At 43.8% G+C, this 25,745-nt stretch overlaps 1 protein-coding gene across 1 annotated transcript in view; it reads left to right on the top strand.

The window, feature by feature from the left end:
* The first annotated feature begins 3,711 nt into the window (after positions 1-3,711).
* The window catches only part of CCDC112 (coiled-coil domain containing 112), a 48,098-nt gene continuing 26,064 nt past the window's right edge, over positions 3,712-25,745 (top strand). Inside the window, exon 1 of the mRNA XM_053298353.1 lies at positions 3,712-3,863. Coding sequence (XP_053154328.1) covers positions 3,858-3,863 — 6 coding nt within the window. The 5' untranslated portion in view covers positions 3,712-3,857. The remainder of the gene's footprint in view (positions 3,864-25,745) is intronic.

The raw sequence follows: 25,745 nt of genomic DNA, 5'->3' as shown, positions 1-25,745 counted from the left end.
TTAAACTGTTTAATTGTTTTTATCCCATGAAATTGTTTTAACTTTTTTAGTCTGTGAAATTGTTTTGTTTTTACTCTGTTTTAAATGTGTTGTTTTAAATTGTGTACACAGATTACTAAAGATACACATATCAGGCAGTATATAAATATGATAGATAGACAGATAGATAGACAGATAGATAGATAGATAGATAGATAGATAGATAGATAGATAGATAGACAGACAGACAGACAGACAGACAGACAGACAGACAGACAGACAGACAGACAGACAGATAGATAGATAGATAGATAGATAGATAGATAGATAGATAGATATGGGCTCAATATTAAATAAGACAGTTCCAAAGTTCCCATGGCACACATGACTTTCTGAGTTGTACCAATGGGAGGGCGCTCAGCATTGACATTAGATTTCCCTAGGATAACAAGCCAAGGGGAGCCCAGCATTGCCTCCAAAAACAGTGCCTGCCCACTCAAGCAGGGATGCTGATGCAGCAGGTGGAGGCTGTTGAGTCCTCATTAGAACCCCAGTCTTGTCTTGGAGTCTTACCACCAAGTGCAAACACTCAAAACTCTAGGACTGCTGGACAGGGCAGCTGCAAATGGGGATGGAGTCACTATAGATTATTGTGATTCCCCTCTTCTTGGTTTCTGCTATGTTGCATTCTATAGGGCTTATATGTTTAGGACTGCAATCTTAGATATCAGATCATGTGCACGCACACACACATTTTGCAGAGCCAGTAAAAGTGTTGTTCTATTAAGCCATAGTACATATCTTTAAGAAATACCAAATATACTATATACATATTAAACTAATCACATATGGTAGTCTGATAATTAACACCATCAAATATTTCAAAATTGATTTGTCCAGTTGTCAGAATGTAATTTTTACTTTTAGAGTCTTTTGAACTGAACTACCTAGATTCCCATGAGAAAGGCTGAGTCTTTCCAAATAACAAAAGAGCCCTGATTTTATTCTTAGTAGTTCTTTACCAGTAGTGCAGTATTCTACACCATTTTATGTAATGAATGGGCAGCAGCCTCTCTACCACTTTTTGAAAGGGTGTGTGTGCGTGCGTGCATGCATGCGCTATAGCCTAGTGGTTTCATCTAGCCTTAGAATTCTGTAATCACCCATTTTTAGCTACTGTTGAACAACCTTTCCCCCTTAATATCATTACTGGATAGGCCAATTCCAATAGCCAGTATTCATGGTTGTTTTTCACAAAAAAGAGAAATAATAATGATTGGAAAGTTTTGTTGCGCATACAGATTTTCAGAGATTTAGGACTATTATTTTTTAAATCTTTGTTGGCCTTAAATGGCCTTCTATGCCATAGACCCAGCATGAACAATCCCCTTTAAACGATAGACTAGAGCCATTTTTGGCAATGCTGAAAAAGACAACCTTTGCCCGCCCCCTTTCTTTTGTAAGTAGAATGGTTTTCCTGACTGAAAGACTTTTTTCTTTCTTTCTTTCTTTCTGAAAAGCTATGTAGCAAACTAACCACCTCCTTCATCCTTTCTCCTCCTAATGTAAAAAGTTCAGACCTTGTTGCAGCTCTGTTTCTTATAGCTCCTTTGAAAATGCTAGCAATTGTGATTCCATGAATGGCAGCCTTCCTTTCTGCCTTCGTAAGAACATAAGAACAGCCCTGCTGGTTCAGGCCCAAGGCCCATCTAGTCCAGCATCCTGTTTCACACAGTGGCCCACCAGATGCCTCACGGGAGCCTACAGGCTGGAGTTGAGGGCATGCCCTCTCTCCTGCTGTTACTCCCCTGCAACTAACTGGTACTCAGAGGCATCCTGCCTTTGAGACTGGAGGTGGCCTATAGCCCTCCAACTAATAGCCGTTGATAGACCTATCCTCCATGAAGTTATCCAAACCCTTCTTAAAGCCATCCAGGTTGTTGGCTGTCACCACATCTTGTGGCAGAGAATTCCCCAAGTTGATTATGTGTTGTGTGAAAAAGTACTTCTGCTTGTTGGTCCTAAATTTCCTGGCAATCAATTTCATGGGATGACCACTGGTTCTAGTGTTATGCGAGAGGGAGAAGAACAGGGGCGTAACTATACTAGGGCAAGGGGAGACAGTTGTCTGGGGGCCCATTGCCTTGGCAAGTCACATGACTGACTCCCCTAGCCGCACACCCGCCCGGGCTTCGTTCAGTTGTATTCATCCTCCGAAATTGATGTGAGTGTTAAGACCTTGAGCTAGCAAAACAGCATGTCTTTCTCTAGTACCATTAAATGACTTGCATCGTCCACAATTTACAAAACCTTTAAAAAAATAATTTAGGATGTTCTATTGTGATAGATAGATAGATAGATAGATAGATAGATAGATAGATAACTTCATGAGCTGAGCTTCAGTGAGCGGGGGCCCATTTTAAAATCTTGTCCTGGGCCCACTCCAACCTTGCTATGCCCCTGGAGAAGAATTTCTTTCTATCCACTTTCTCCACACCATGCATGATTTTATAGACCTCTATCATGTCTCCCTGCAGTAGTCTTTTTTCTAAACTAAATAGCTCCAGGTGTTGTAACCTTGCCTAATATGAAAGACATGCAAGCAGCCACAGCTGACACACAAGCAGAAAAACAAGGTTAACGGAGCGCTCACTCGGTTAACCTTGTTTAAGAGGAGGGGTTGTCAGGGCGGGCTAGCCGCTATGGAAGCACCAGTTTCGCCTGCGAGCCCAGTGATTCCAACGATCACTGAAAGCTGGGCTTCCCTAACCCAGTTTTCAGTGATCATCAGAATAGCTTCATTGAATCTTTCTCCATGATTTTGCTTTTCTAAGCTTGACAACATTCATTTTTTTAGAGTTCTACAATCTTTACATAGCATTCTTTCCAAATGTTTACTAAACAGCTTCTTCAGAGTCAGATAGTTAAAATCTACTTGAGGAAGTCTTTATTTTATTGTCCTGAGGTTGCATCCAAAAGAGGAAGGACTCTTTTCTTTGGAGAAAGGGAACCTTTGGATGCAACCCTGAGTAAACAAATCCAATCTTAGCTCCTCCATTTCCACTAAGTTCATTCACATAATCCTCTAGAGAGGTCAGGGGGCAGTGGGGAAAAGCTTGATTGGTTGGACTGTAGCAAGCCAATCATGTGTAATCACTAACAATTGCAGGGTTCAGCTTTCACTACCTTCTGGGAAGTATTTTCTTAAGTGTACTGTATGTCTATTCCGCCTTTCCATCCCCAAAATAGTGCATTTGGCACTGACATAAGCAGCATAGGGTGGGTTAATACAACACAAGAAACAATGAACCACCAGTTCAGGAGTGCAGTGGCAAGTGAGACTTCCAGTGTGGGGATGGGGGACGTGCCAGCATTAGTTGTGTCATTCAGACCCACCAATGTTGGTATATTCTGCCCTACTTGTGGTTTCAAACTTCAAATCTGGTTTATGGATGTTGGATTTGGAACTGCAAGTAGCATGGGCATAACTACAATCGGGCAAGGGGAGACAGTTGTCTGGGGGCCCCACTGCCTCAAGGGCTCCCCAGAGACATGTGATATGACTCCCCATTGCTCACCTGCCCAGCCCCAAGGCCCCCTCACTCAACCAATCCCCCTTGCTCTGTTCAGCAATCTAAGCAGCCTGCAAGCTGCTAGAGCGCCTTCACTCCCTGCCTCTCAGCTGACCAGTGGGTGGGCGGGACTTCCAGAGAGGCCTCCATGCAGGCCTCCCTGAAGCCTGAACTGGAGTGCCAGCAAGTAGGCAGTCAGGAAGGAAGGAAAGAGGCAGGCAGAGTGGCTAATGCTGGCTGCCCTTACCCATCATAGTTCTCTGCAGACCCTCTGCCCAGCACAGACCAGACCAGCTTTTGCCAGTAATGGAGGTAAAATGTGAATTCCTGTTTGTGGTTAGTGCCCCCCCCCTTTATGTTATGTTATGTTATGTTATGTTATGTTATAATTCATTTATAAATGCACTTACGTTCAAGTTGTTTTGCAACCCAGTAGGTCTGAGTGAGAACTGTGGAGCATGTATTGTACTTGTATTTTATTTTTCTTTAGAAATGCCAAGCTGGTTGGGCATGTCTAAAAACCTCACTCACACTATTTACACTGTATGTCATCAGTCAGTATGATTCTGTAATGATATGAAATGTTAAGGAGGCCCTGCACATGCTGATTTGCGCCCCCCCCCAGCCCCTCACCCCACTAGGGATGACCCTGCTTCTGAGCCCCTGCTGAGAGTGGTTTTTATCTCAGTACAGTGAGAGACCACAACCAGCCCTACTTCCACATTGGGGAGCTGGGAGAATAACTTTTAGGACAGTGGGCGTAACTTCAGGAGCTCCTCGAGCCCTGGCATGTCTCATCTATCTTAAAATTTTACCCAAAAGAGGCGGATTTCTCATTCTCCCCCCCCACACACACACACCTCTTTTCTCCTGAGGAATGGTGCTAATTCTTGCTCTTTTCTCTATTTCTCCCCCCTATCTTCCTTGCTTCAGTGGGACTTACTGGTCTCCTCTAGGGAGCAAAATATGCTGGGAGCACAAATTAGTTTGGTTTGCTTTACATCCCTGAGCATGTGCACTATATGCACTTACCAGGGAAGGATCTCAGACAGTTGGAGGAAATGCAGGGTTTTTTTAAGTAGACATGTTTTCCTTGCTAGTAAGTCCTTGAAAGGACTTACTTGAGGCCATGAAATCCATTTCAATGAAATGTACTTCCAGCTAAATGTGGTTAGATTTGCTGTCTGAGGCTGCAATTCTCCACACACTTACCTGGGACTTTTACACACAGCAGGCTTTATTGCAAGTTTACTGGGAAGCTTTACTGCAAAATTGAAGTTGTCCCAAAGAACCAACGCAAAATAGTTTGTGTGTTTTTTTACTCTAGATATAAATCAGGCTACACTCTTAACGAGCTGTGAAAAACCTGAATTGCGTGTGAACTGCTCCCCAATAACTCACAGGGACTTCAGGGTAAATCTGGCCAACATTTATTTTTTATTTTTTATTTATTGTTAAATTTATACCCTGCCTTTCATTAAGAAAATCTCAAGGTGTCTCACAATAAAATTTAAAAACACATTAAAATATTGAGATAAAGAGTATAAAAACAAATCTGATTATTATTAATAATAATAATAATAATAATAATAATAATAATAATAAAAACACAAGCATTAAAAAGTACAAAATACAAGAAGCAGCAGAGGAGACAATCATATAAAAGCCTGGGTAAAAATCCACGATTTGACATGCTTTCTAAAAACTGTGATGGAGACTGAGGAGCGGATACCCACTGGGAGAGCATTCCAGAGTCTGGGGGCAGCAACAGAAAAGGCCCTGTCCCAAGTGCACAACAACCTAGCCTCCCTCATTGTCAGCACCCGGAGCAGAGCCCCCTCAGATGACCTCATCAAGCGGGCAGCAACCCTTGGGATCAGGCGGTCCCTCAGATACCCCAGGCCCAAACCGTTAAGGGCTTTAAAGGTCAAAACCAGCACCTTGAATTTGATCTGGAAACGAACTGGCAGCCAGTGCAACTCTTTCAGAATGGGTGTGATGTGCTCCCAACTGGCAGCTCCAGATAGAACCCTAGCTGCCACGTTTTGCACTAGTTGCAGTTTCTGGATATTCTTCAAGGGCAGCCCCACGTAGAGCACGTTACAGTAATCCAGCCGTGATGTGACCAAGGCATGGGTAACTGTGGCCAGATCTGCCTTCCTGAGAAAGGGATGCAGCTGGCACACTAGCCGAAGCCCCTGGCCACTGCCTCCACCTGAGCTTCCAAAAGCAAAGCCGGGTCCAGTAGTACCCCCAAGCTGCGTACTTGCTCCCTCAAGGGGAGTGCAACCACATCCAGAACCAGTAGAATCTCCTCATCCCGATTGGCTCTCCTACTGACCAACAGTACCTCCGTCTTGTCCAGATTCAATTTCAGTTTGTTAGCCCACATCCAACCCATCACGGCCTCCAGCCCCCAATTCGGGACATCCGCCGCTGCTCTAGGATCAGGTGACAAGGAGAGATAGAGCTGAGTATCATCCACATATTGCATATTGCTGACAACTCAGTCCAAGTCCCTGGATGACCTCTCCCAGTGGTTTCATGTAAATGTTAAACAGCACGGGGGACAAGACCAAACCTTGTGGTACCCCACAGGCCAATGGCCACAGAACCGAGTGGTAGTCCCCCAGCACCACCTTCTGGACTCTCCCCCCAAGAAAGGACCGGAACCACTGCAACGCAGTACCTCCGATTTCCATACTTGAGAGGCGGCCCAGAAGGATACCATGGTCAAAGGTATCGAAAGCCACCAAGAGGTCCAGCAGACCCAACAGGGACGCACTCCACCTGTCTAGTTCCAGGTGTAGATCATCCACTAGAGCGACCAAGGCAGTCTCAGTCCCATATCCAGGGCAGAAGCCAAATTGAAAAGGGTCCAGATAATCCGTATCATCCAAGACCCTCTGCAGCTGGGACGCCACCATGCGCTCTATCACCTTGCCCAAAAAGGGCAGGTTAGAAACCAGTCTATAGTTGTCCAGGTTGGAGGGATCAAGGGAGGGCTTTTTTAATAGTGGTCTTACCACCACCTCCTTGAGGCACGGTGGCATCCTGCCCTCCCTTAATGAGGCATTAATAATCACCTCCAACCATCTACCTGTACCCTCCCTGGCAGCTTTTATTAGCCACGAAGGGCAAGGGTCAAGAGCACACGATGTCGCCTGCACACTGTCCAGGATCTTGTCCACATCCTCAGGCCGCACCAACTGAAAAGAATCCAACACAATGGGACCAGATGGTACCAGAGGCACGTCTGCCGGAACTGCCAAAACACTGGAGTCCAAATTGGCACGGATGCAAGCGACTTTATCCGCAAAGTGACATGCAAACTGATCACAGCGGGCTCCCCCATTATCTGGGGGGATGTGAGCAGCAATGTCTTTGCTACATGGAACAGCTCCACCGGTCTACACTGAGCAGATGCAATGGAGGCGGAGAAAAAACATTTCTTCACCGCCCCCACTGCCACAGAGTAGTCCCTAAAATGGGCTCTAGCCCGTGTTCGGTCAGATTCGTCATGACTCTTCCTCCAGCGTTGTTCCAGCTGTCACCTGAGTTGTTTCATTGCCCTAAGCTCCGAGGAAAACCAAGGAGCAGATTGGGCTCCACCAAGCTGAAGAGGGTGTTTAGGAGTAACCGTGTCAACAGCCCGGGTCATCTCTCCATTCCAGAGATCAACCAGGGCCTTGACAGGGTCACCAGCTCTGAACACTGGAAACTCCCCGAGAGCCGTCTGGAATCCAAGCGGATCTATTAGCCTCTGGGGGTGGACCATCCTAATCGGTCCACCACCCCTGCAGAGGGCAGACGGAGCAGTCAAACTAAACTCCACCAGATGATGATCTGTCCATGACAAGGGAGTAGTCTCAAATTCCCCCACCTCCAGATCATTTATTTCCCAGTCGGCAAAAACCAGATCCAGAGTATGTCCTGCCACGTGGGTAGGGCCCAATACCAACTGAGACAGGCCCATGGTTGCCATGAAATCTTGAGCCGTACCCACTAGGGGGTCCTCAGCGTGGACGTTGAAATTCCCCAAAACAATAAGCTTGGGGGAACCCAATGCCATGTGAATGCAGCACCTCCATTCCAGAGGAGATGTGTGCTAAAGGGCTTTAAAAGCCGCGTGTGAAAAACCTCCTGGAATCAAACTTTACTGAATTTGTTCAGAATTCTGAGAAAACATACATAGGCTCACGCTGCATGGTTGATAGTCTCCTTTGCTAATCTGCAGCGAGGGGCCCATTTTAATAATTAGTGTTTCTAGTGTGTTCTAGGCATTAAAAGTAGCACAAATATATAGTATTCAATGTATATCACTATATATTGTGAAGTGTGCATGTGTGTATTCAGTGAAATGTATTTCCAGGCAGCATACTTATTTTGAAATATCAGACTTAAATCCTTGAGGGCCTGAGGTGTGTGGAGGCCCTGGACTTTGGGGGGGGGCATTTAAAAATCTTGTCTCTGGGCCCACTCCAACCTTGCTACGCCCCTGGCAAGTAGGGCAGAATATATTAACACTGGAGGGTTCCGTTGACACAGCCAGTGATGCATATTACCCTGCCACTGTCACTGGAAGCCTGCTTGCTGTCATGCTGCAGGATTTACCATTTCCTGTGACATCTGAACCCAGCCATAGAAAACCAACAAGTAAACCATAATAACAGCTACACCCAAATATACATCCGAAAGTGGCAGTTACCATTTCTGTGGTGTCTCTGTCTCCTCACAAGCTGAAAGCAGAAGCCTGCATGTGTTGATGGCTGTGCGCAGCTAACATTCCCCAGGCTAAGGGCTAGCACATGAATGCTTTTTGAATTCTAATCTTGCTGTCAACACAGAGCCCAATGGATAGGGTGAATAAGCTCCAAATGGCTGGATTGGCCTTCTTCCCATACCTATAGCTGTTTGCACACACAGGTGTCCTGTTATGTATCTCAAGGATAACTGATCTACATTGTAAGCTGAAATATCCGGTGCATCTTGATGTTCCATTAATTTTCTCTAAAATATCATCATGCCAGATAAATATTCTGCCAGGTTGCCGAGGTTAATCAAAAGTGCTCTGCAAGGGAAAAAGATACTTATCCAAAAGTGAGAAAAAAGAATGAGAGCATTTACCTGCAATTTCACTTTTAATGTTATAACTGTCAGTACAACAGCTGTGAATTGCCCGATTACAAGCTAGTATATCCCTTGTGTTATTTTAGCACTGGTATAATGCTCTGCAATAGTACTACAAAGAACCAACCCCCAACCCCCTCCGATCTTTATTCAGAGCTACAAACAGGACCAACTCTGGCTGTTTGAACACATGACACAAATAGGTTTTGAGAGTTCCCTCCCTCCTAAAAGCAAATTGTGCCCAGAAATCTGAAGAGTGGGCACCTGTGGAAAATTAAGGCAATGGTCTTCATTACAGAAAATCATGGCAAGTGTTTAGATAGTCACAGCACAGTGTTAATTGTTTGGCAGGATATATCAAGCACTGAGGCAGCATGTTTGCAATGAAAATATGGAGTTGATTATACAAACCCTGTTTGACAGTTTGAAACAGATCCAAAGGATTTTTTTTTTTTGGTCATTTATGCTTGTGACTCACTAGCTGGATCTCAGGGCACAAAACAGGGCAATACCAGTGGGTTTTATTATTATCATTATTATTATTTTGTGGTTGGCTAATAGACATTATGCATAATAGTGCCCTTTAGTGCTGATGAGACATTGCTTTTCTGCAACCAGTAAGATGTGGAATGAAAACATATACATAGTAGTTTAAAATAGCTCTATATTGAGCCTTTTCTCACGACCGAAAAGGCTATATGGGTAGGCGGGGAGGAAGGTTCACTAACCTTACCTTACCTTCAGACAATCCATTGAAGGAGTCCCAGGCAGCACAGAGGATGGGGGCAAGGACACATTGTCTCAGCCACTGGAAATCCCATGACGCACCACATGAGTGTATGGTGCATTCTGGGCAGCAGGATGGGCAGGATCCTTGCAGTTTCCCAGCCCTGGCTGCAAGCAGCTGGAGCTGGCAGATGATAGAAAAAATGGGGCTAAAGGAGTGCTTGCTCCCTTAACCCTATTTTAGAGTCTGGCCTCTTTGGTGGGTTTGCCACCAAAGAGCCTCCAGGATCAGTGATTAACCCTGTGGTGCTTATGAGCTGCCAAAACTGGGCTGATCGTAAGAACAGAATCATTATCTAGTGATGACCATCCATTTAGCTAAGATCTTTTTTTGTTTACTCAGAAGTAAGTCACATTCCACAAAGGTTCTTTGCAGCTTCAGTAATTTCCTTCTTACATCATCTTCCTGTCATTGCTTCCTGTTGAGTGTGGCTTGAAGTTACTGATGAATGGCCCCTTTGATTGATTGATTGATTGATTGATTGATTAAGTGCCATTAAATCAGTGTCAACTCTTAGTGATGACATAGATAGATTATCTCCAGGATGATCTCTCTTCTTCTACTTGGCCTTTAAGGTCTCTCAGTGGTTCATTCATTGCTGTCGTCATTGAGTCCATCCACCTTGCTGCTGGTTGTCCTCTTCTTTTTCCTTCAAATTTTCCCAGCATTATGGACTTCTCAAGGGAGCTGGGATTTCGCATAATGTGTTTGAAGTATGATAGTTTGAGCCTGGTCATTTGTGCCTCGAGTGAACATTCTGGATTGATTTGTTCTATGATGCATTTGGTTGTTTTCCTGCCTGTCCATGGTATCCTCAAAAGTCTTCTCCAGCACCAAAGTTCAAAAGAGTCAATACTTTCTCAGCTATCAGAGTGGTGTCATCAGTATAAAGGTAAAGTGTGCTGTCAAGTTGATTTCGACTCCTGGCTCTCAAAGAGCTTTGTGGTTCAGGTTATTATTGTTTCTTCCTCCAACTCTAAAACCATGCTCATCTTCTTCCAATCCTTAATTGACCCTTAATTGCCTTATAGTACTCAGTCCCTGTTCTGGGGGAGGCTTTAATTACTATTTTCCTCTCATCCCCCCACCCTTTATTTTTGTGCAAAGTAGTGCTATTTTGCTTTAAAAAAAAAAAAAGCCCTCAGGGACATATTCTTGACAGCAAAATAACACTTTTAGAGGGAAGAGAGATCAGCAAAAATTGCTCCCTGCTCTCCATCCACATGCATTTTGCTGCTCAGCAACAATCTTGCTGAGCTCCAAAGCAGCCTCCTGCATGAATGCAGCTCCTGTTTTACACTTCTAACACTGCAGAACATGTGAGCCAATGTTGTTGACAGGTCACCCACAAGTTATCTAATGCACTGGATGACTTGTAAAAGATTTAATCTTGTAGAAATCAAATCTTTAACCTCCTTGTAGGAGAAGAGACATTTTTATACCACCTTTGGGCGAGTCCCTGTTGTTTTTTGCAGAAGGGAACGGTCAACACCCCAAGACAACCTTTGAAGCATCAGCTAAAAATAAAACAAAATAGAAACCCCAGGCAAAGGCAAGGCTTTTGACAACCTGCTGCCACTCTGCTTTATGCATTTATTCCAGCAAGCAAGGCCAATGCATTGGGAGCTTTCAGCAAGTGGCCTGTCAGTGCTTTCTCTGTTCCATAGGCACACGAGCAGTTTGGGCTGAAATACACTGCAAGTCTGGTGCTGCAGGGACTGGCTGTCCTGGAACAGACTAATTTGGATATAAGCACACGGCACAAAAGGGCCTAACACAGCTCTGAGCTTTAAATACTTTATGGAGATGTTTAAAGTATTGTTAACTTGCCATTCAAGTCCTTTCTACCCTATCTATTAACAACAACAACAACAATTTATACACTGCTTTTCAACAAAAGTTTCCAAAGCGGTTTACATAGAGAAATAATAAATAAAAAAGATGGATCCATCTGTCCCCAAAGGGCTCACAATCTGAAAAGAAATGTAAGATAGACACCAGCAACAGTCACTGGAGGAACTATTAATCATTAGCTTAATATCTATAGATTGATATAAAGATATTAATCTATCTATATATAAACACCGTGAGCTGGAGAGAGGAGATATCTTGAAGAAGAAAAAGAAAATACTATTGTAGCGCACTGCAGTGCTAACTGGCCACAGTGTTTTTCAGATGACATCTACTGATCAAATCCTATAGAGGCAATTTTAAATCAGTAGCATTAGCACACATTTTCTTTCTTTTACTCACTATAAACATGAAGTTGGAATCATCACAGAATTTCTTTAATTCCCATTCATTTCTTCACCCCCCCCCTCAAGTTATACATAATCCTTCAATTACTGTCATTAGGTTGTTATTTTCTCTGGTTAACTTACCTGTTATTTGAAGATGATTAGTTCTATAATATCCTTTAAATTTTTCTTCTGCTTCCCCGCCCCCGCCCTCCCACCATAGTGTAAAATTCAAGTTGCCTCCTATAACAAACACAACTCAGGGTAGATCACTGAGCTTTTAATCTGAGGATTCAGGATTCAAGGCCTTACCCAAGCAAAGATCCATAATGAGTACATGGGGATGGATGCACCCTCTTTTCTTCTTCAGGACAAAAGAGGCTCCAATTTTCATTAACAAAAATAGGCAATGAACAATGCTTGATGCCAAGAAAAGCCATCAATCAAAATGGCAAATGATCCCTCAGATATTTTGGTGTGTTCTTTTGCTTGGTAATGTTTTATGTATTTAACGTTTTATGTGTATTTTATTTATTTATTTATTTATTTTTGCATTTATATACCGCCTTTTGTTAAAAAGACAACCCCAAGGCGGTTTACAAAAGTTAAAAACATACAATAAAAAGACAATAAAAACATCATGTTAAAAGTATAAAACATATAAAAACAGGCATAAAAACAATACAACAAATACAACAAATAAATATAATGTATGTATAATAAATGTATAATTTCTTGAGCTTTGTACAATCCCCTTGCTGCATCAGTCAGCATAAACTCAATTTATAGAATGTTGGCATGGATCCAGAGTTCTAGGACAAGCATACAGATCTACGGGGTACTACTCATTCCCGTATTTGTCCTCTGGAGAGGGAACAGTCTGGGATCCAGCCACAGAGGAAGAAGCAATATAGTCATTTGACACATTAAACTACTCTGAGAGTTTTGTGACAAATTGATTTATAAATCTTAGCTGTATATAACCTTCGTAGCCTATCAGACAATTAATCCAATGGTCTAAATGGTAGCCCATCAGATCACTAATCCAATGATCTACAGTCCAAGCATGTCTTCCATTGTTCAGAAGAATATTTGTGTGCTGTTTCTATAGTGCTTTGCATAATGGAATAAAGTGTTATTAAAACTACAGTAGTATCTCCTTGAAGAACAGCAGCCAAATCCCCTACAACTGAGAAACCACTGATCATTCAGATCTCCCCCAAAATTGATTGCTTGGATAAGGCTTAGGGAGGGCAGTGTGGGTGAACAAGAAAAATCCATGACAGCAAAAGAAAAAGATGGACAAACATTCAGGGCATGGGCACCCACTGGACTTTTTTTGGGTGGGCGGGGGCGGGGAGCCTGTTTAAACCTCCCCCATGGGGTGTAGTACTTGGTTCAGGCTGGTGGTAGATTTGCACTCTGGGGTGTTAATAAAAGAGTTTCATACTGTGTTCCAGACAACTGGCCTTAGTCATTCTCTTACCTCTCTTTCCATTTAATTCATTGTTGTTGCTGTTTGTTTGTTTTTTAAGTGCATGCTTTCGTGCACATGTTTTGTTTTCAGTATCATCAGAAATGCTTCGTTATTTGGGGGGGAGCAGGTGACATAGGGAGGTTGACTATGAAAGTTTGAGAAGCTCTGCAACAACAATTACCTTAAAACAATGGTTGATGACTCAATACCCAAACCAAATTGAATGCATCAGTGAGGACAACATGTTCCCTTGGCATGATGGCATTTCAACTTGAGATAAAGAATGAAACAGTTCTACAGCAAGATAATAAAAAGAATATTTCAATCCACTCCATGACATAATCCATAAGAACAATTCTCTCTAATGTGCTCTGATGACTATTTTCAGCCTGTAAAATGCTTCCCACTACTTGCTAGTTCCTATTCAAAATCCAATATACAAAAATCACCAGCACAAAGGAATCAAGCTTAATTGCAGCCATGCAAACAAAAAGGAAAAATACAACAGGAAAGTGCTCTAAAAACATCAATTAGACAATAAAATATCTTCAGCACAGGCCATTTTGTTTGCACCTTTGAAAGCTTTTTGTGTTCTGCAGCTGGGAAAAATATCAGTTCCTAATTGTTTCCATCTTGCACATTCCCTGAACACTCATCTTCTGCAGAAGGTTTGGTTGATTTTACTATGCAACCATTATTGATTAAACCATTGGGTGTGCACTAAGCAACCTCTAGAAAATCCACAACCTGACATTATCACAGCTGGGCAGTCTTTTCCTGCCTTGACCACAGGACCTGCACCATGCTTTACGTACAGAGGCGCTCTTCCCCCGGACGTCTGGGCTGAAGTCCAGGGCCTCCACACACCCTGTCCCCCCAATCCTCTTTAGTCTGTCCCAAATGGTGTGGTTGCCGTGCCACACCTGTTGGAGATCGAGTTCCAGTGCATCAACCTTTTGCACCAACTATCCTAACGACCACTAGAGGCACTGAGAGTAGAGGTAGCCAGTGAGGGTCTCCTTACCTGTCCTTGCTTGCCTGTACTCTATGACCCCTGCCTTGACTCCTCAGGTACTTCCTGTAGTGAGTCAGTCCTCTTCCTTTCCTCCTAGAGAGAAGATGAAAACATCTCCCTCCCTCCCTACCTATTCATTATGGAGCTGATAGATAAGATAGGTCTTTTCTATCTCAAATGTACCTCATCAATAAATCAATTTAGTTTAGACTCCACAGTGATCTCCATGCATGTTACTTAAATAACTGCAACAACTAAACTCTGCACTGTGTAACTGGAGTGGTAGTTTCCTTGGTGTTTTGCTAAATAACCACAAACCCCAACAACACCACCAGCCCATATTATTATTTATTTATTTCTATTTTCTTACATTTATATCCCACTTTTTTTCCTCCAAGGAGCCCAGAGCGGTGTACTACATACTGTTCTTGAGTTTCTCCTCACAACAACCCTGTGAAGTAGGTTAGGCTGAGAGAGAAGTGACTGGCCCAGAGTCACCCAGCAAGTCTCATGGCTGAATTGGGATTTGAACTCGGGTCTCCCCGGTCCTAGTCCAGCACTCTAACCACTACACCACACTGGCATGGGGTGGTGGCCAAGTGTGACTGTGACCTGTGCTGGGTGCCAAGCATGACCTCTAGAGACAGAGGGGGGAGTGGGGAAAGAAATATGTGGGATGGGAATATGTTAAGTTTAGGGTTGCCATCAGGAGCACACCTAGCTGATTTGGGTGCCCAGACCTCCCAGCCATGAGCCCCACCCCATGTGAGGCACCCAAAAACTTACTTTTGGGGGGACTTGATGAACCTCAATTTTTTCCCTTTTATTACAGCCACTTCATGGCCGAAGGGTGGCTGCCGGGGGTGAGCAGAGCAGTCCTTCTCCGCTCTCCCCACTCCGCGGTGGCCGGAGCGACACCTGGTCCGTCCTCTCGGGCCAGTGTTGCTCTGGCCACCACCGCCACCGGGGGAGGGGGAATAGGGAAAAGAGGAGAAGGACTGCTCCACTCACCCCCCAGCAGCCACCCCTCGGCCACGCGGCAGCTGAAATAAAAAAAAATAACGGAGGTTTGGCGGGGTGGGCACGGGGTGACTGCCAGAGGCCTTCTGGCCATTTGGAGGCCCCCCTGGACCTTGAAGGCCATGGACCGGGTGGTTAGAGCATCTCTGGTTACTATAGTCTGGCTTTCCAAATCTGGGTGCCTAATTTGCCTATTATGTAAATTGGCTTGAAAATAATTTTTGAGCAGACGAGTGACTGCTCATTTTGCTCTATAACTCCGCTTCTACGAGGACTAGAGTTTGGTGGGGGGGGGGGGTAAATGAAATCTGAAATCTGGGCAAATCTGGGTGAGATACATAAAATCCGGGTGAAACTTGGAATTTCAGGGGGCATGGTAACTCTAGTTAAGTTGCATTTTGAAATGTTTCTGCTAATGCATATTGGCATAAATATTCTTGTTTTACCTATGGAATAGTCTCCCCAGTGAAGTTTGCCAGGCTTCATCACTTTGTCCTTTTAGACTCCAGATAAAGACCATTTTTGTTCACCCAAGCCTTTTAAATTCAGGTTTTTAAATTCAGCTTGTCAGATTTTAGCAATTTAGATTTTATCTGCTTTATAACTAATTTTACGTGTTTTTAATGTTGCTTTGTATTGTATATTGTATTTTATTTTCACCTTTTTTTGTCCATTATGACTTAATGTTTTATGGGTTTTTATTGTATGTATTAATCATCCATTGTGAGCTGCCCAGAGAACAATTTGTTATGGGGCAGCTAACAAATAAAGTTGTTTATTATTGTTGTTGTTGCTGCTGCTGTTATTTATTGTTTTATATTCTTATGAATTTAGTTGCTGTTTGTGCACTCAAGAACCCACATGTTAAAAATACTGTGTGTTTCACGGTGTGTGTGTGTCTGTGTGTGTGTGTGTGTGTGTGTAGGGGGATGATGCTTAACTTGCAGTTGGGGCGGTGGGGGCGGGGTCCAGGCTCCAAAATTACCTAAGTGCACCTCTGTTTGTGTACACTAATGCTAGTGAGGGTGGTAACTCAGAAAAGAAGATTAAAGGAGAAGGCAAGTTCACTACAAGCTGTTCCTTTTCTTTAAACAAAACTGCACCGAGTTAGTTTCTACTAAAATCCTGGAACAATATTCTCAAGCGATTTGTTTGGAAATGGACATTTGACATGCAAAGTGTAGATGCCATCCTGTAGCAGTCTGGCAGTAGCCAGCCCTGTGAATGGGGGCGGGTGGGAGGCAAGCAGATCAACTTCTTGCTTCTCCTACCTTTTTGATTTTACTGTGGTGCTGCTACCAAGTGGAAATCTACCCTGCCCTCCAGTGCCTCCACCAAATGACCCTCTGTATCTCCCAGTCTCCAGTGTGGAGTAGGATGGCAAGGAAGTGTGAGATGGGAAACAAAATTCAGAGACCACAAGAGACCTGAAGAAAGTATGTCTTTATTTAGAAAGCAAAAGAAATCATTAATCCAATTTTATATTCATTAGATATTGTTTTTGCAATATTTTCACAACCCCCCCCCAAAAAAAACAAGAAAATGAGCAAAGAATAATAAATCAATGAAGTATAAATACATCCAGATCTTCTATTTAAAATGTACTTTATTTCAGCTGGTTTACCACACTTTTAGTCTTCCTATCAGCTTTTTAATCCAGCTTTCTTCTTCTGGCAACTCCTTTCTTTGGCTGATTTCTGCTTGATTCTTCTTATATTCTCTAACTGAAACCAGATACCGAGCCGAGTGCCTAGGGCGCCTGGCTTGTGGGGATATCCCCAAATGCATCAGGCTGCTTGCATTGTGGGATTTCTGGAGGCTGGGCTGCATTTCCCTGGTCTCTCTAGAACACCACGCTGCTCACTGCAGTGGTGATTGTTTGCGCGGCAGAGCAGCATGGTGCAAGGATTGCTGTGGTCAGGAGGGAAGGTAGTTAAACTCCTGCCTTCCTGCCCCTGCCAGCCCTCCCTAGCCACCAGGGATTTGGGTTGTGTGGATGATCTTTTCATTTTATATCCCCTAAATTTTATTCCCTCCTCTAATGTAGCCAATCAGAAAGGCAGATTTGGCATTCTTAGTTTGTGTTCTATCAGGACTTTAAGTTTCATTTCTCCCTTTGGTTACCATTTCTTGGGCTAACTGTTTGTTTTGATCTTAGCCTGTGTAGCAGAGTAAAGACTTTGTCTCAGAGCAAGCTCACATGAGGGAGGAAAGTGCTGAATCATCCCTGCTGAGCTGCCTGGCTAGGCTTCTCCTAAAACTATTCTGTATTATCAGTAGGTTCAAAATGCTTCCACCACTACCCCTCTTATTGACAGAGCTTGAACCTCCTTGGGCTTGGGGTGGAATCCCAGGGGAAACTCTCTTTATTTTGCTATTGAATAAGTACAAAAATCTTCCACATGCAAGCCTACATGTGGTGAGAAAACTGATAGCTGTTGAACATTTGAAAACGTGTTTGCACCAGAGAAAAAAACCCCTTCACCCTCCCTTTTCCTGAGTTAAAAACCAACTCAGAGAGGCTTGTAAAAAGAAAAGAACAGCAAAAAAAAGTTGTATTCAATTACTATAGACTGCTTCCATCTGAGGTTTTCTCAGCTTTTAAATACAGTTTAAAATACCTAGTAGATTACAAAAATAGGTTGTTTTAGGCACGCTTAAATGTTTATAGAGTCTTTTGCAACACCCTAGGTAGGATGGGTGAAGGCTAGTATTTCTTATTTTAATTACATTACAGGTAAATAATAATAGAACAGTATCAGGAATATGCAAAAGCACACACACCAAAGAGATAGAACTTCTAACACAAACTCTTACTAAACCACTTTATCCTGCCCTAAACTTCTGAAGCCACTGAAGCCTTGGCTTCCTTTTTCCTTGAACTCACCAAATGCACATTGAGAATCAAGCCCTTGCAGTTCTATCTTCTAAGAGCTGCAGTCATCCTCCTGCAGCCAACCTCCATGGCCACATGTCCTCCTACGCACCTCCCACCTAGCTTCTTCTAACAAAGACCTCTCTTCTTCTTGGCAACAGCTCTCTAGGTCTCACTCACCCAGTGTGCTGATTGGCTGAGCCCTGGAGTTCATCAGCCTGTCAGTCAAGACAGGGCTCACTTCCCATTAACTCTTTAAAGAGAGGGGAGTCTGATCACTACAGCCTGTAATTGACTAACAGAAAGAAACAGAAACAAAACACCTTTACTTTCCCCAGGCAGTAATTTTAAAACATGCAACATAAACTCAGCTGAACACAAAATGGAGGACTTAATTTTAATATTTCACAGCTTCATTAACTGAACATACCAAATCTATTTGGAGCACCTCTTCCTCAAGTTCCATCCATTCTACATCCCCCTCACCAGCAATGATGATGTATAGAAGCTTACTTTTTAAAAAACAAAATGGTTAATTGAGTTGAATATTACTTGAGCGAGGGTTACATTCAGCTTCACAGACAGAAAGTCTTTAAATCTGAAAACAAGACTGATAATACCTTTATTAGAGCCAACCAAACTGTTACAAAGTTGTAAGCAGCAAGGGCAATTTTTTTGAGAGCGGAATTCTTCATGAGGCTGGATGTTAAGCAAAGCTATAGTTCAATTATATAAACTAACTTATTATATAGTTAAGTCATATTATTTATAGCATATAAAGTTAACTCTGAACTGCTAAATTTAGTCATTACGAAAGGCACTATTCAGGCTTTAAATCGTGTACATTTATATACGTCTTTCATAAAACTTAGCCAAAGGCAGTTTACAAACGTTAATACAATAAAATTTTATAAAATTACATTAAAATATTAAAATCAATTAAGACAATTAAAACACCAAAAAGCAACAGCCATAAAAGACAACAACAGAGCAGCCATAAAGACTGGCAACCGCTAAGGGGTAAAAGCCTGAATCAATGAAATGGTTTTCAGTTGTCTGGTGTTATAACCATTTATACTGTACACCAGGACAGTTCTTCAGTGCCAGGTGGCTCCCATCTACCTTAAGTGTGACTCCCTGACTAACGGTTATTGGGCCTATGTGAAGCTTCAGATGAAGCTGAATAGTCTGCACAGTCCCCCTGGCACCATGCAGAGGCGACCATTACTACCATGTGGTGCTGCGCTAATGCACTTTGCACAGCACCAGTGGGGCTCTTTTAAACTGAGCCTTCTTGAGCCCCTGCACCATCTTGGAAGGCATGCACAGAGTGCTGAGAAGTGTAGCCCTTCCCAGCACTTTCCCTGCAGACCTCTTAAGAGAGAGCTCTGTCTCTCTTAAAGGACTTTCCCAGCACTAAGAAAAGCACAGTAGTATGCAGAGGTCAGCACAGTGAGCTTTCCCAGTCAGCAGGCTTTACCGTGGGTTTACTGCGAGGCTTTACTGTGAGCTCAAAGTTGCCCCCCCCAAAAAAGATGCCAAAGTGGATTCTTTTAACCCCAGGTATAAATCAGACTACACTCTAACGTGCACTGAAAACCCCAAATTGTGTGTGTGAAGTGCTCCCCGATAGCTTGCAGGGACTTCGGGGTAAATTTGGCCGATAGTTGGATGCACACCTCCATTCCGGAGGAGCTGCAAACTAAAAGCTGGGTGTGGAAAACTTCAGTGGGAAATGGGGCTCGCACTGAACTATTCTCCTCCAAGTGGCCTCTGCTCTTTCCCCACCCCTTAGTCTCCCCCAAAGTGGGTGGGATGTGATAACCATCTTCAAATATCTGAAGGGCTGTCACATAGAAGGAGTAGTAGACATGTTCTTTGCTGCTCCTGAGGGAAGGATTAGAAGAACCAATGGGTGGAAATTACAAGAAAGCAGAGTTAGGCCTGTTGGGGGTGGTTAATATTACCCCCAGTAGGTAAACAGCAGTCACCTTAAGTGGCGCAGTGGGGAAATGCTTGACTAACAAGTAGAAGGTTGTTGGTTCGAATCCCCACTGGTACTATATTGGGCAGCAGCGATATAGGAAGATGCTGAAAGGCATCATCTCATACTGCACGGGAGGAGGCAATGGAAAACCCCTCCTGTATTCTACCAAAAGAAAACCACAGGGCTCTGTGGACGCCAGGAGTCGAAATTGACTTGATGGCACACTTTACCTTTAGGTAAACAGCAGAGCATTAAGGAAGAGAGCACACGCTCCAGTTACAGAGTAGGTGGCAGAGGATGGTTTAGTTGTTGCAGCTATTTAGAGAAAGTACATGGAGATTCTTGTAGAACTAAATACTATGTATTCATTGGTTAAGTACACTTGGATAGGAAAAACCTAATCCTAATCTAAAGGACTACATAATGAATAGGTAAGGAGCAGGGGCGTAGCCAGCCCGCCAGCAGCCCGTGTGTGGCCGTGGCAGGTGCCCTGATAGCCCCGCCCCCACATCTGACACCAGATGCAGGGGATAGCCCCACCCCCGTGTCTGACTTCAGATGCCGGGGGGCGTGGTCTGGCTCCTGAACAGAGCCGTGCGGCCCCCACTCAGGAGCTAAACTACCGCCCCCGCGTCTGACGTCAGACGCGGGGGACGTGTCATGGCCGCTCTTGCGGCCTCTGATTGGTCACCAGCCCGGGTTCTTTGAACCCGTTGGCCCAATGGTGGCTCTGCCTCGGTAAGGAAAAAGAGAGATGTTTCCATCTACTCTCTAAGAGTAGACCGTCCATGTGATGGTCACTTCTAGGTTAGATTATTGCAACTCACTTTATGTGGGGTTGCCATTGCACCTAACTCGGAGATTGCAACTGGTGCAGAATGCAGCGGCCAAGGTCTTTACTAAGGTGCCTTGGCGAGTACATGTGACACCTTTGCTCGTTCAACTGCACTGGTTGCCAGTTGAGTCCCGGGTTAGGTTTAAGATATTAACATTTAAAGCCCTGCACGATATGCGCCCTCCATACCTCCAGGACCGCCTTGCTTGGTATGTCCCTTGCCAGGTCCTGAGATTGGCCACAAGTAATATCTTGATGATCCCGGGCCCTAGGGATGTTAAACTGCAATCAGCAAGAACCAGGGCCTTCTCAGTGGTGTCCCCGGCTCTATGGAACGGTCTCCCGGATAATATCAGAGCTCTCCATGATTTGTTGGCTTTCCGTAAGGCATGCAAGATGGAAATGTTCCGTCGGGTGTTCGGTCGCTGAGATAGCTGGTTGTAGAGTGATCTGGTAATCCATGGTTATTATGTCTTGCAATGAGTACTGTATGGGGTTGTGGTTATTATGATGTTATGTACGTTGTATTTTATAGAACTGTGTTGCTCTGTATGTTAGTGCTTGTAAGCCGCCCTGAGTCCTATGGGAGTAGGGTGACATATAAATCTAACTAACTAACTAACTAACTAAATAAATAAATAAAATAAGAGGAAAGGAAGGATTGTGACTCAGCACATGAAGTGCTGAAGAGACAGATCAGGGGTCATAGAGTAGGGACAGACAGAGAGACCCTTACTCACTGTCTCTACTCCCAATGACCCTAATGGTCATTAGGATAGTTGGTGCAAAAGGTTGATGCACTGGATGGAACTCCATATCCAACAAGGCCAGACATTAGGAAGAATTTCTTAACTGTAAGAACTGTTTGACAGTGGAAACATCTGTCTCATGCAGCAGTGGACTCTCCTTTCCTGTTTGATGGCTTTCAAACAGAGGTCGGACAGCCATCTGACAGACGCTGTAGCAGTTTCCTGCACTGGGCAGGGCACTGGACTAAAAGATAACCAAGATCCTTTCCAATTCCAAACTTCTATGATTCTATGAATTAATATCAGCCTTGGTCAAATCAGTATCTCAGATGAATAATCATCTTCACAGGTAGAAAACCTGCCCTAAGATATATAGCTCAATCCGATCCCCAAGCAGTAAATAAACATTCTTCAGCATAAGAGAGGATAATAATTGCCTTCAGGAGGCAATTATTAGACCACTTCTGAAGATGCCTACCTTGGATCACTCAGAGTTGAGCAACTACAGACCTGTCTCCAACCTTCCGTGGCTGGGCGAGGTAACTGAGAGGGTGGTGGCCTGCCAGCTCCAGATAGTCTTGGAGGAAACTGATTATCCTGACCCACTTCAAACTGGCTTTCGGGCTGGCTATGGGGTGGAGACTGCCATGGTCATCCTGATCTCCGATTGGGAATGGACAGAGGAAGTGTGATTCTGTTGGTCCTTTTGGACCTCTCAGTGGCTTTCGATACTATCGACCATAGTATCCTTCTGGAGCGTCTGAGGAGGTTGGGAGTTGGGGGCACTGCTTTGTGGTGGTTTCACTCCTACCTCTCGGACAGGTTCCAGATGGTGTCCCTTTCAGATTGTTGTTCTTCAAAATCTGAACTTTTGTATCATGTGCCTCAGGGCTCCATATTGTCTCTGATGTTGTTTAACATCTACATGAAACCGCTGGGAGAGATCATCAGGAGATTTGGTGCAGGGTGCTATCAGTATGCTGATGACATCCAAATCTATTTCTCCATGTCAGTATCATCAGGAGAGGGCATAACCTCCCTAAATGCCTGCCTGGAGTCGGTGATGGGCTCAATGAGGGATAACAAACTGAGACTGAATCCAGATAAGACGGAGGTACTCATTGTGCGGGGTCGGAACTCGAGAGACAATTTTGATCTTCCTGTTCTGGATGGGGTCACACTTCCCCAGAAGGAACAGGTATGCAGTCTAGGGGTGCTTCTGGATACAAGCCTCTCCCTGGTCTCCCAGGTTGAGGTGGTGGCCAGAAGTGCTTTCTATCAGCTTCGGCTGATACGCCAGCTGTGTCTGTTTCTTAGGATAAACGACCTCAGAACAGTGGTACATCTGCTGGCAACCTCCAGACTGGATTATTGCAATGCGCTCTATGTGGGGCTGCCCTTGTATGTAGTCCAGAAACTCCAGTTGGTCCAGAATGCGGCAGCCAGGTTGGTCTCTGGGTCATCTCGGAGAGACCATATAACTCCTGTATTGAAGGAGCTACACTGGAAGCCGATATGTTTCCGGGCTAAATACAAGGTGTTGGTCATAACCTATAAAGCCCCAAACAGCTTGGGCCCTTGGTATTTAAGAGAACATCTTCTTCGTGATGAACCCCACTGCCCACTGAGATCATCTGGAGAGGTCCATCTGCATTTGCCACCAGCTCATCTGGTGGCCACTCAGGGATGGGCCTTCTCCGCTGCTGCCCCGAGGCTTTGGAATGCACTCTCTTTTGAAATAAGAGCCTCCCCAACTCTGACAGGTTTTAAAAAGTCTTTAAAGAGGCATCTGTTCACCCAGGCTTTTAATTAATATTGTTTTAATGGTTTTAATGCTGTTTTAAAATATTGTTTTAAAAATTTTAAATTGTTGTAATGTTTTAAACTTTTTGGTTTTTTTAAACTAATGTTTTACTTTCTGTTTTTATTTTGTTGTAAACCACCCAGTTTATTTTGTTGTAAACCATAATTTTGGGCGGTATAAAATACGTTGTTTATTTATTTATTATTATTATTATTATTATTATTATTATTATTAAATAATAATAATAATCATCATCATATAAAAACTCATTCATTTAATGTTGAAATCTCATTAATGTGGGTGGATTCAATAAACAATTTGACTGGGTTCCTGGAGCCTGATATAAGACAATAACTCATTTAGGAGGCTAGTAGACACCATTGCCTGAAAACTGCCGACTAATAAGTGTTACAATGTTTCTTAACATATAAAACTGAGGATGACAAATGTGGATCAGAACATTTTAGACCTTAGGCAAAATGAATGCTGGAAAAAGTCCTCTTTTATATGGTAGGAAATAATTATTTGCGTCAAGAGCCTGTGTGTATTGGACTCCCACAAGCTACAGGGTAAATAAGGTAGGCGGCATTCAGTCTTTAGCAGCCGAGTAGCAGATGGAAAAATAAAACAAACAATATGATGTGGAGATCTATGAAAAGGTGTGCGTTTAACCTCCCACACAACAACCAGTACAAATTGCAACAGTTCAACAAGACCAAACACAGAGAGATTCCATTGTTCTTATGAACATTAGTCTCCTGTACATCATCAGAGAAGCAGTAGAACGTTGGAAACAGTCAAGCTGTACCTGAGTCAGAAATACATTCACTGTCTTTTCCAGATTACAGTGGCTTCAGGCACTAGGGTGGCTTTGTAAAATATGGGAAAAAAATAAAATCTGCATTTTGATAAGAACAAAAACCAGTATGTGACACAATGACTCCTGTAAAATCTTCATGTTAAAGGATCATAATGTTCTTATTACTATCAAAAATAAATAAATCATTCTTCATTCCCTGGGGCTATAATCCACAAGGGGCTTTCAAGTAATGGTATACAGTATTGCTGCCTTAGTCCCTCACTACACCAACACAGCTTTTATTCGTCTATGTTGAATCACATAATGATTTTTTTAAGAGTCCAAGACTGCAGTCCTGAACACAGGGGTGTAGCAAGGTTGTAGTGGGCCTGGAGATAAGATTTTAAAACGCCCCCCCCCCCCGCCCACTGAAGCTCAGTTTATGAAGTAAAGAAATCTTAAATGAGGCTGAATGGTGTTAACAAAAAGCATAGTAAAATCTATCTATCTATCTATCTAATTTATATCCCGCCCAAACACACACACACACACACACACACACACACACACACACACATATATATATATATATACACACACACACACACCTCGGGGGGGGCCCCAAGGCAGTGGGCCCCCAGACAACTGTCTCCCCTTGCCCTATTATAGTTATGCCCCTGCCTGAACAAATTTATTTGAGGGAAAGTCCCACTGAACCCAATGGGACTCATTTCCAAGTAAATACTTATTTTTATATTTATATCCATTTTTTTCTCTGAGGAGCCCAGAGTGCTATACATGGTTATACTTATCCTCATAACAACCCTGTACGGTAATTTAGGCTGAGGGAGAAATGACTGGGACAGAGTCATCCAGTGAGTTTCATAACTGACTGGGGATTTGGACTGGGGTCTCCACAGGCTTAGTCCAATACTTCGACCACTATATCATGCTGGCTCTGCACCAAAGAATGCCTGCCCAGCTGTCTTCCTTCTCACACAGGTCTGAAAATGCCAAAGCCAAAGCAGGGGAATATCTTGATTATGACCACTGGTGCAGTGGAGCCAGGATGTAGGGTGAGGGGTGGGGTGGGGTCTGCTGATCCAGTATTTCTCCCACTCCCAGTATGCTGCCAGGTCACCCCCCCGTTGCTCATGCCCATCCTCACTCTAAATTTTGCGCTGCAGCAAGTGTGGCGCACAATTTAATCAAGAACGCAGCCAGCTTCCCCACCAGCCGCTGCCTACTGCTGCCACTGCTGCTGCACTGCGCGGCACATGCTTCACCCTGGTCTGGCACTCACCTCAACCCGGCCCCAGAAAAACAGTGTTCCTTGCTGGTTGCCCTGCCCCCCACGGCTTAGATGGCCTCTGCACATGTGCGGAGGCCATTTGAGTGGTGACCACACAGGAGGTGTGCCAGGTCAGCAAATCTTATGATGGGGGTCCCATGGTCTTAGCATGGGGGTCCCATGGACGG

The sequence above is a fragment of the Hemicordylus capensis genome, chromosome 2 (assembly GCF_027244095.1).
Source record: "Hemicordylus capensis ecotype Gifberg chromosome 2, rHemCap1.1.pri, whole genome shotgun sequence".
Classification (NCBI taxonomy): domain Eukaryota; kingdom Metazoa; phylum Chordata; class Lepidosauria; order Squamata; family Cordylidae; genus Hemicordylus; species Hemicordylus capensis.
Note: the sequence above shows the minus strand (reverse complement) of the source record. Positions and strands in the feature narration are given on the sequence as shown.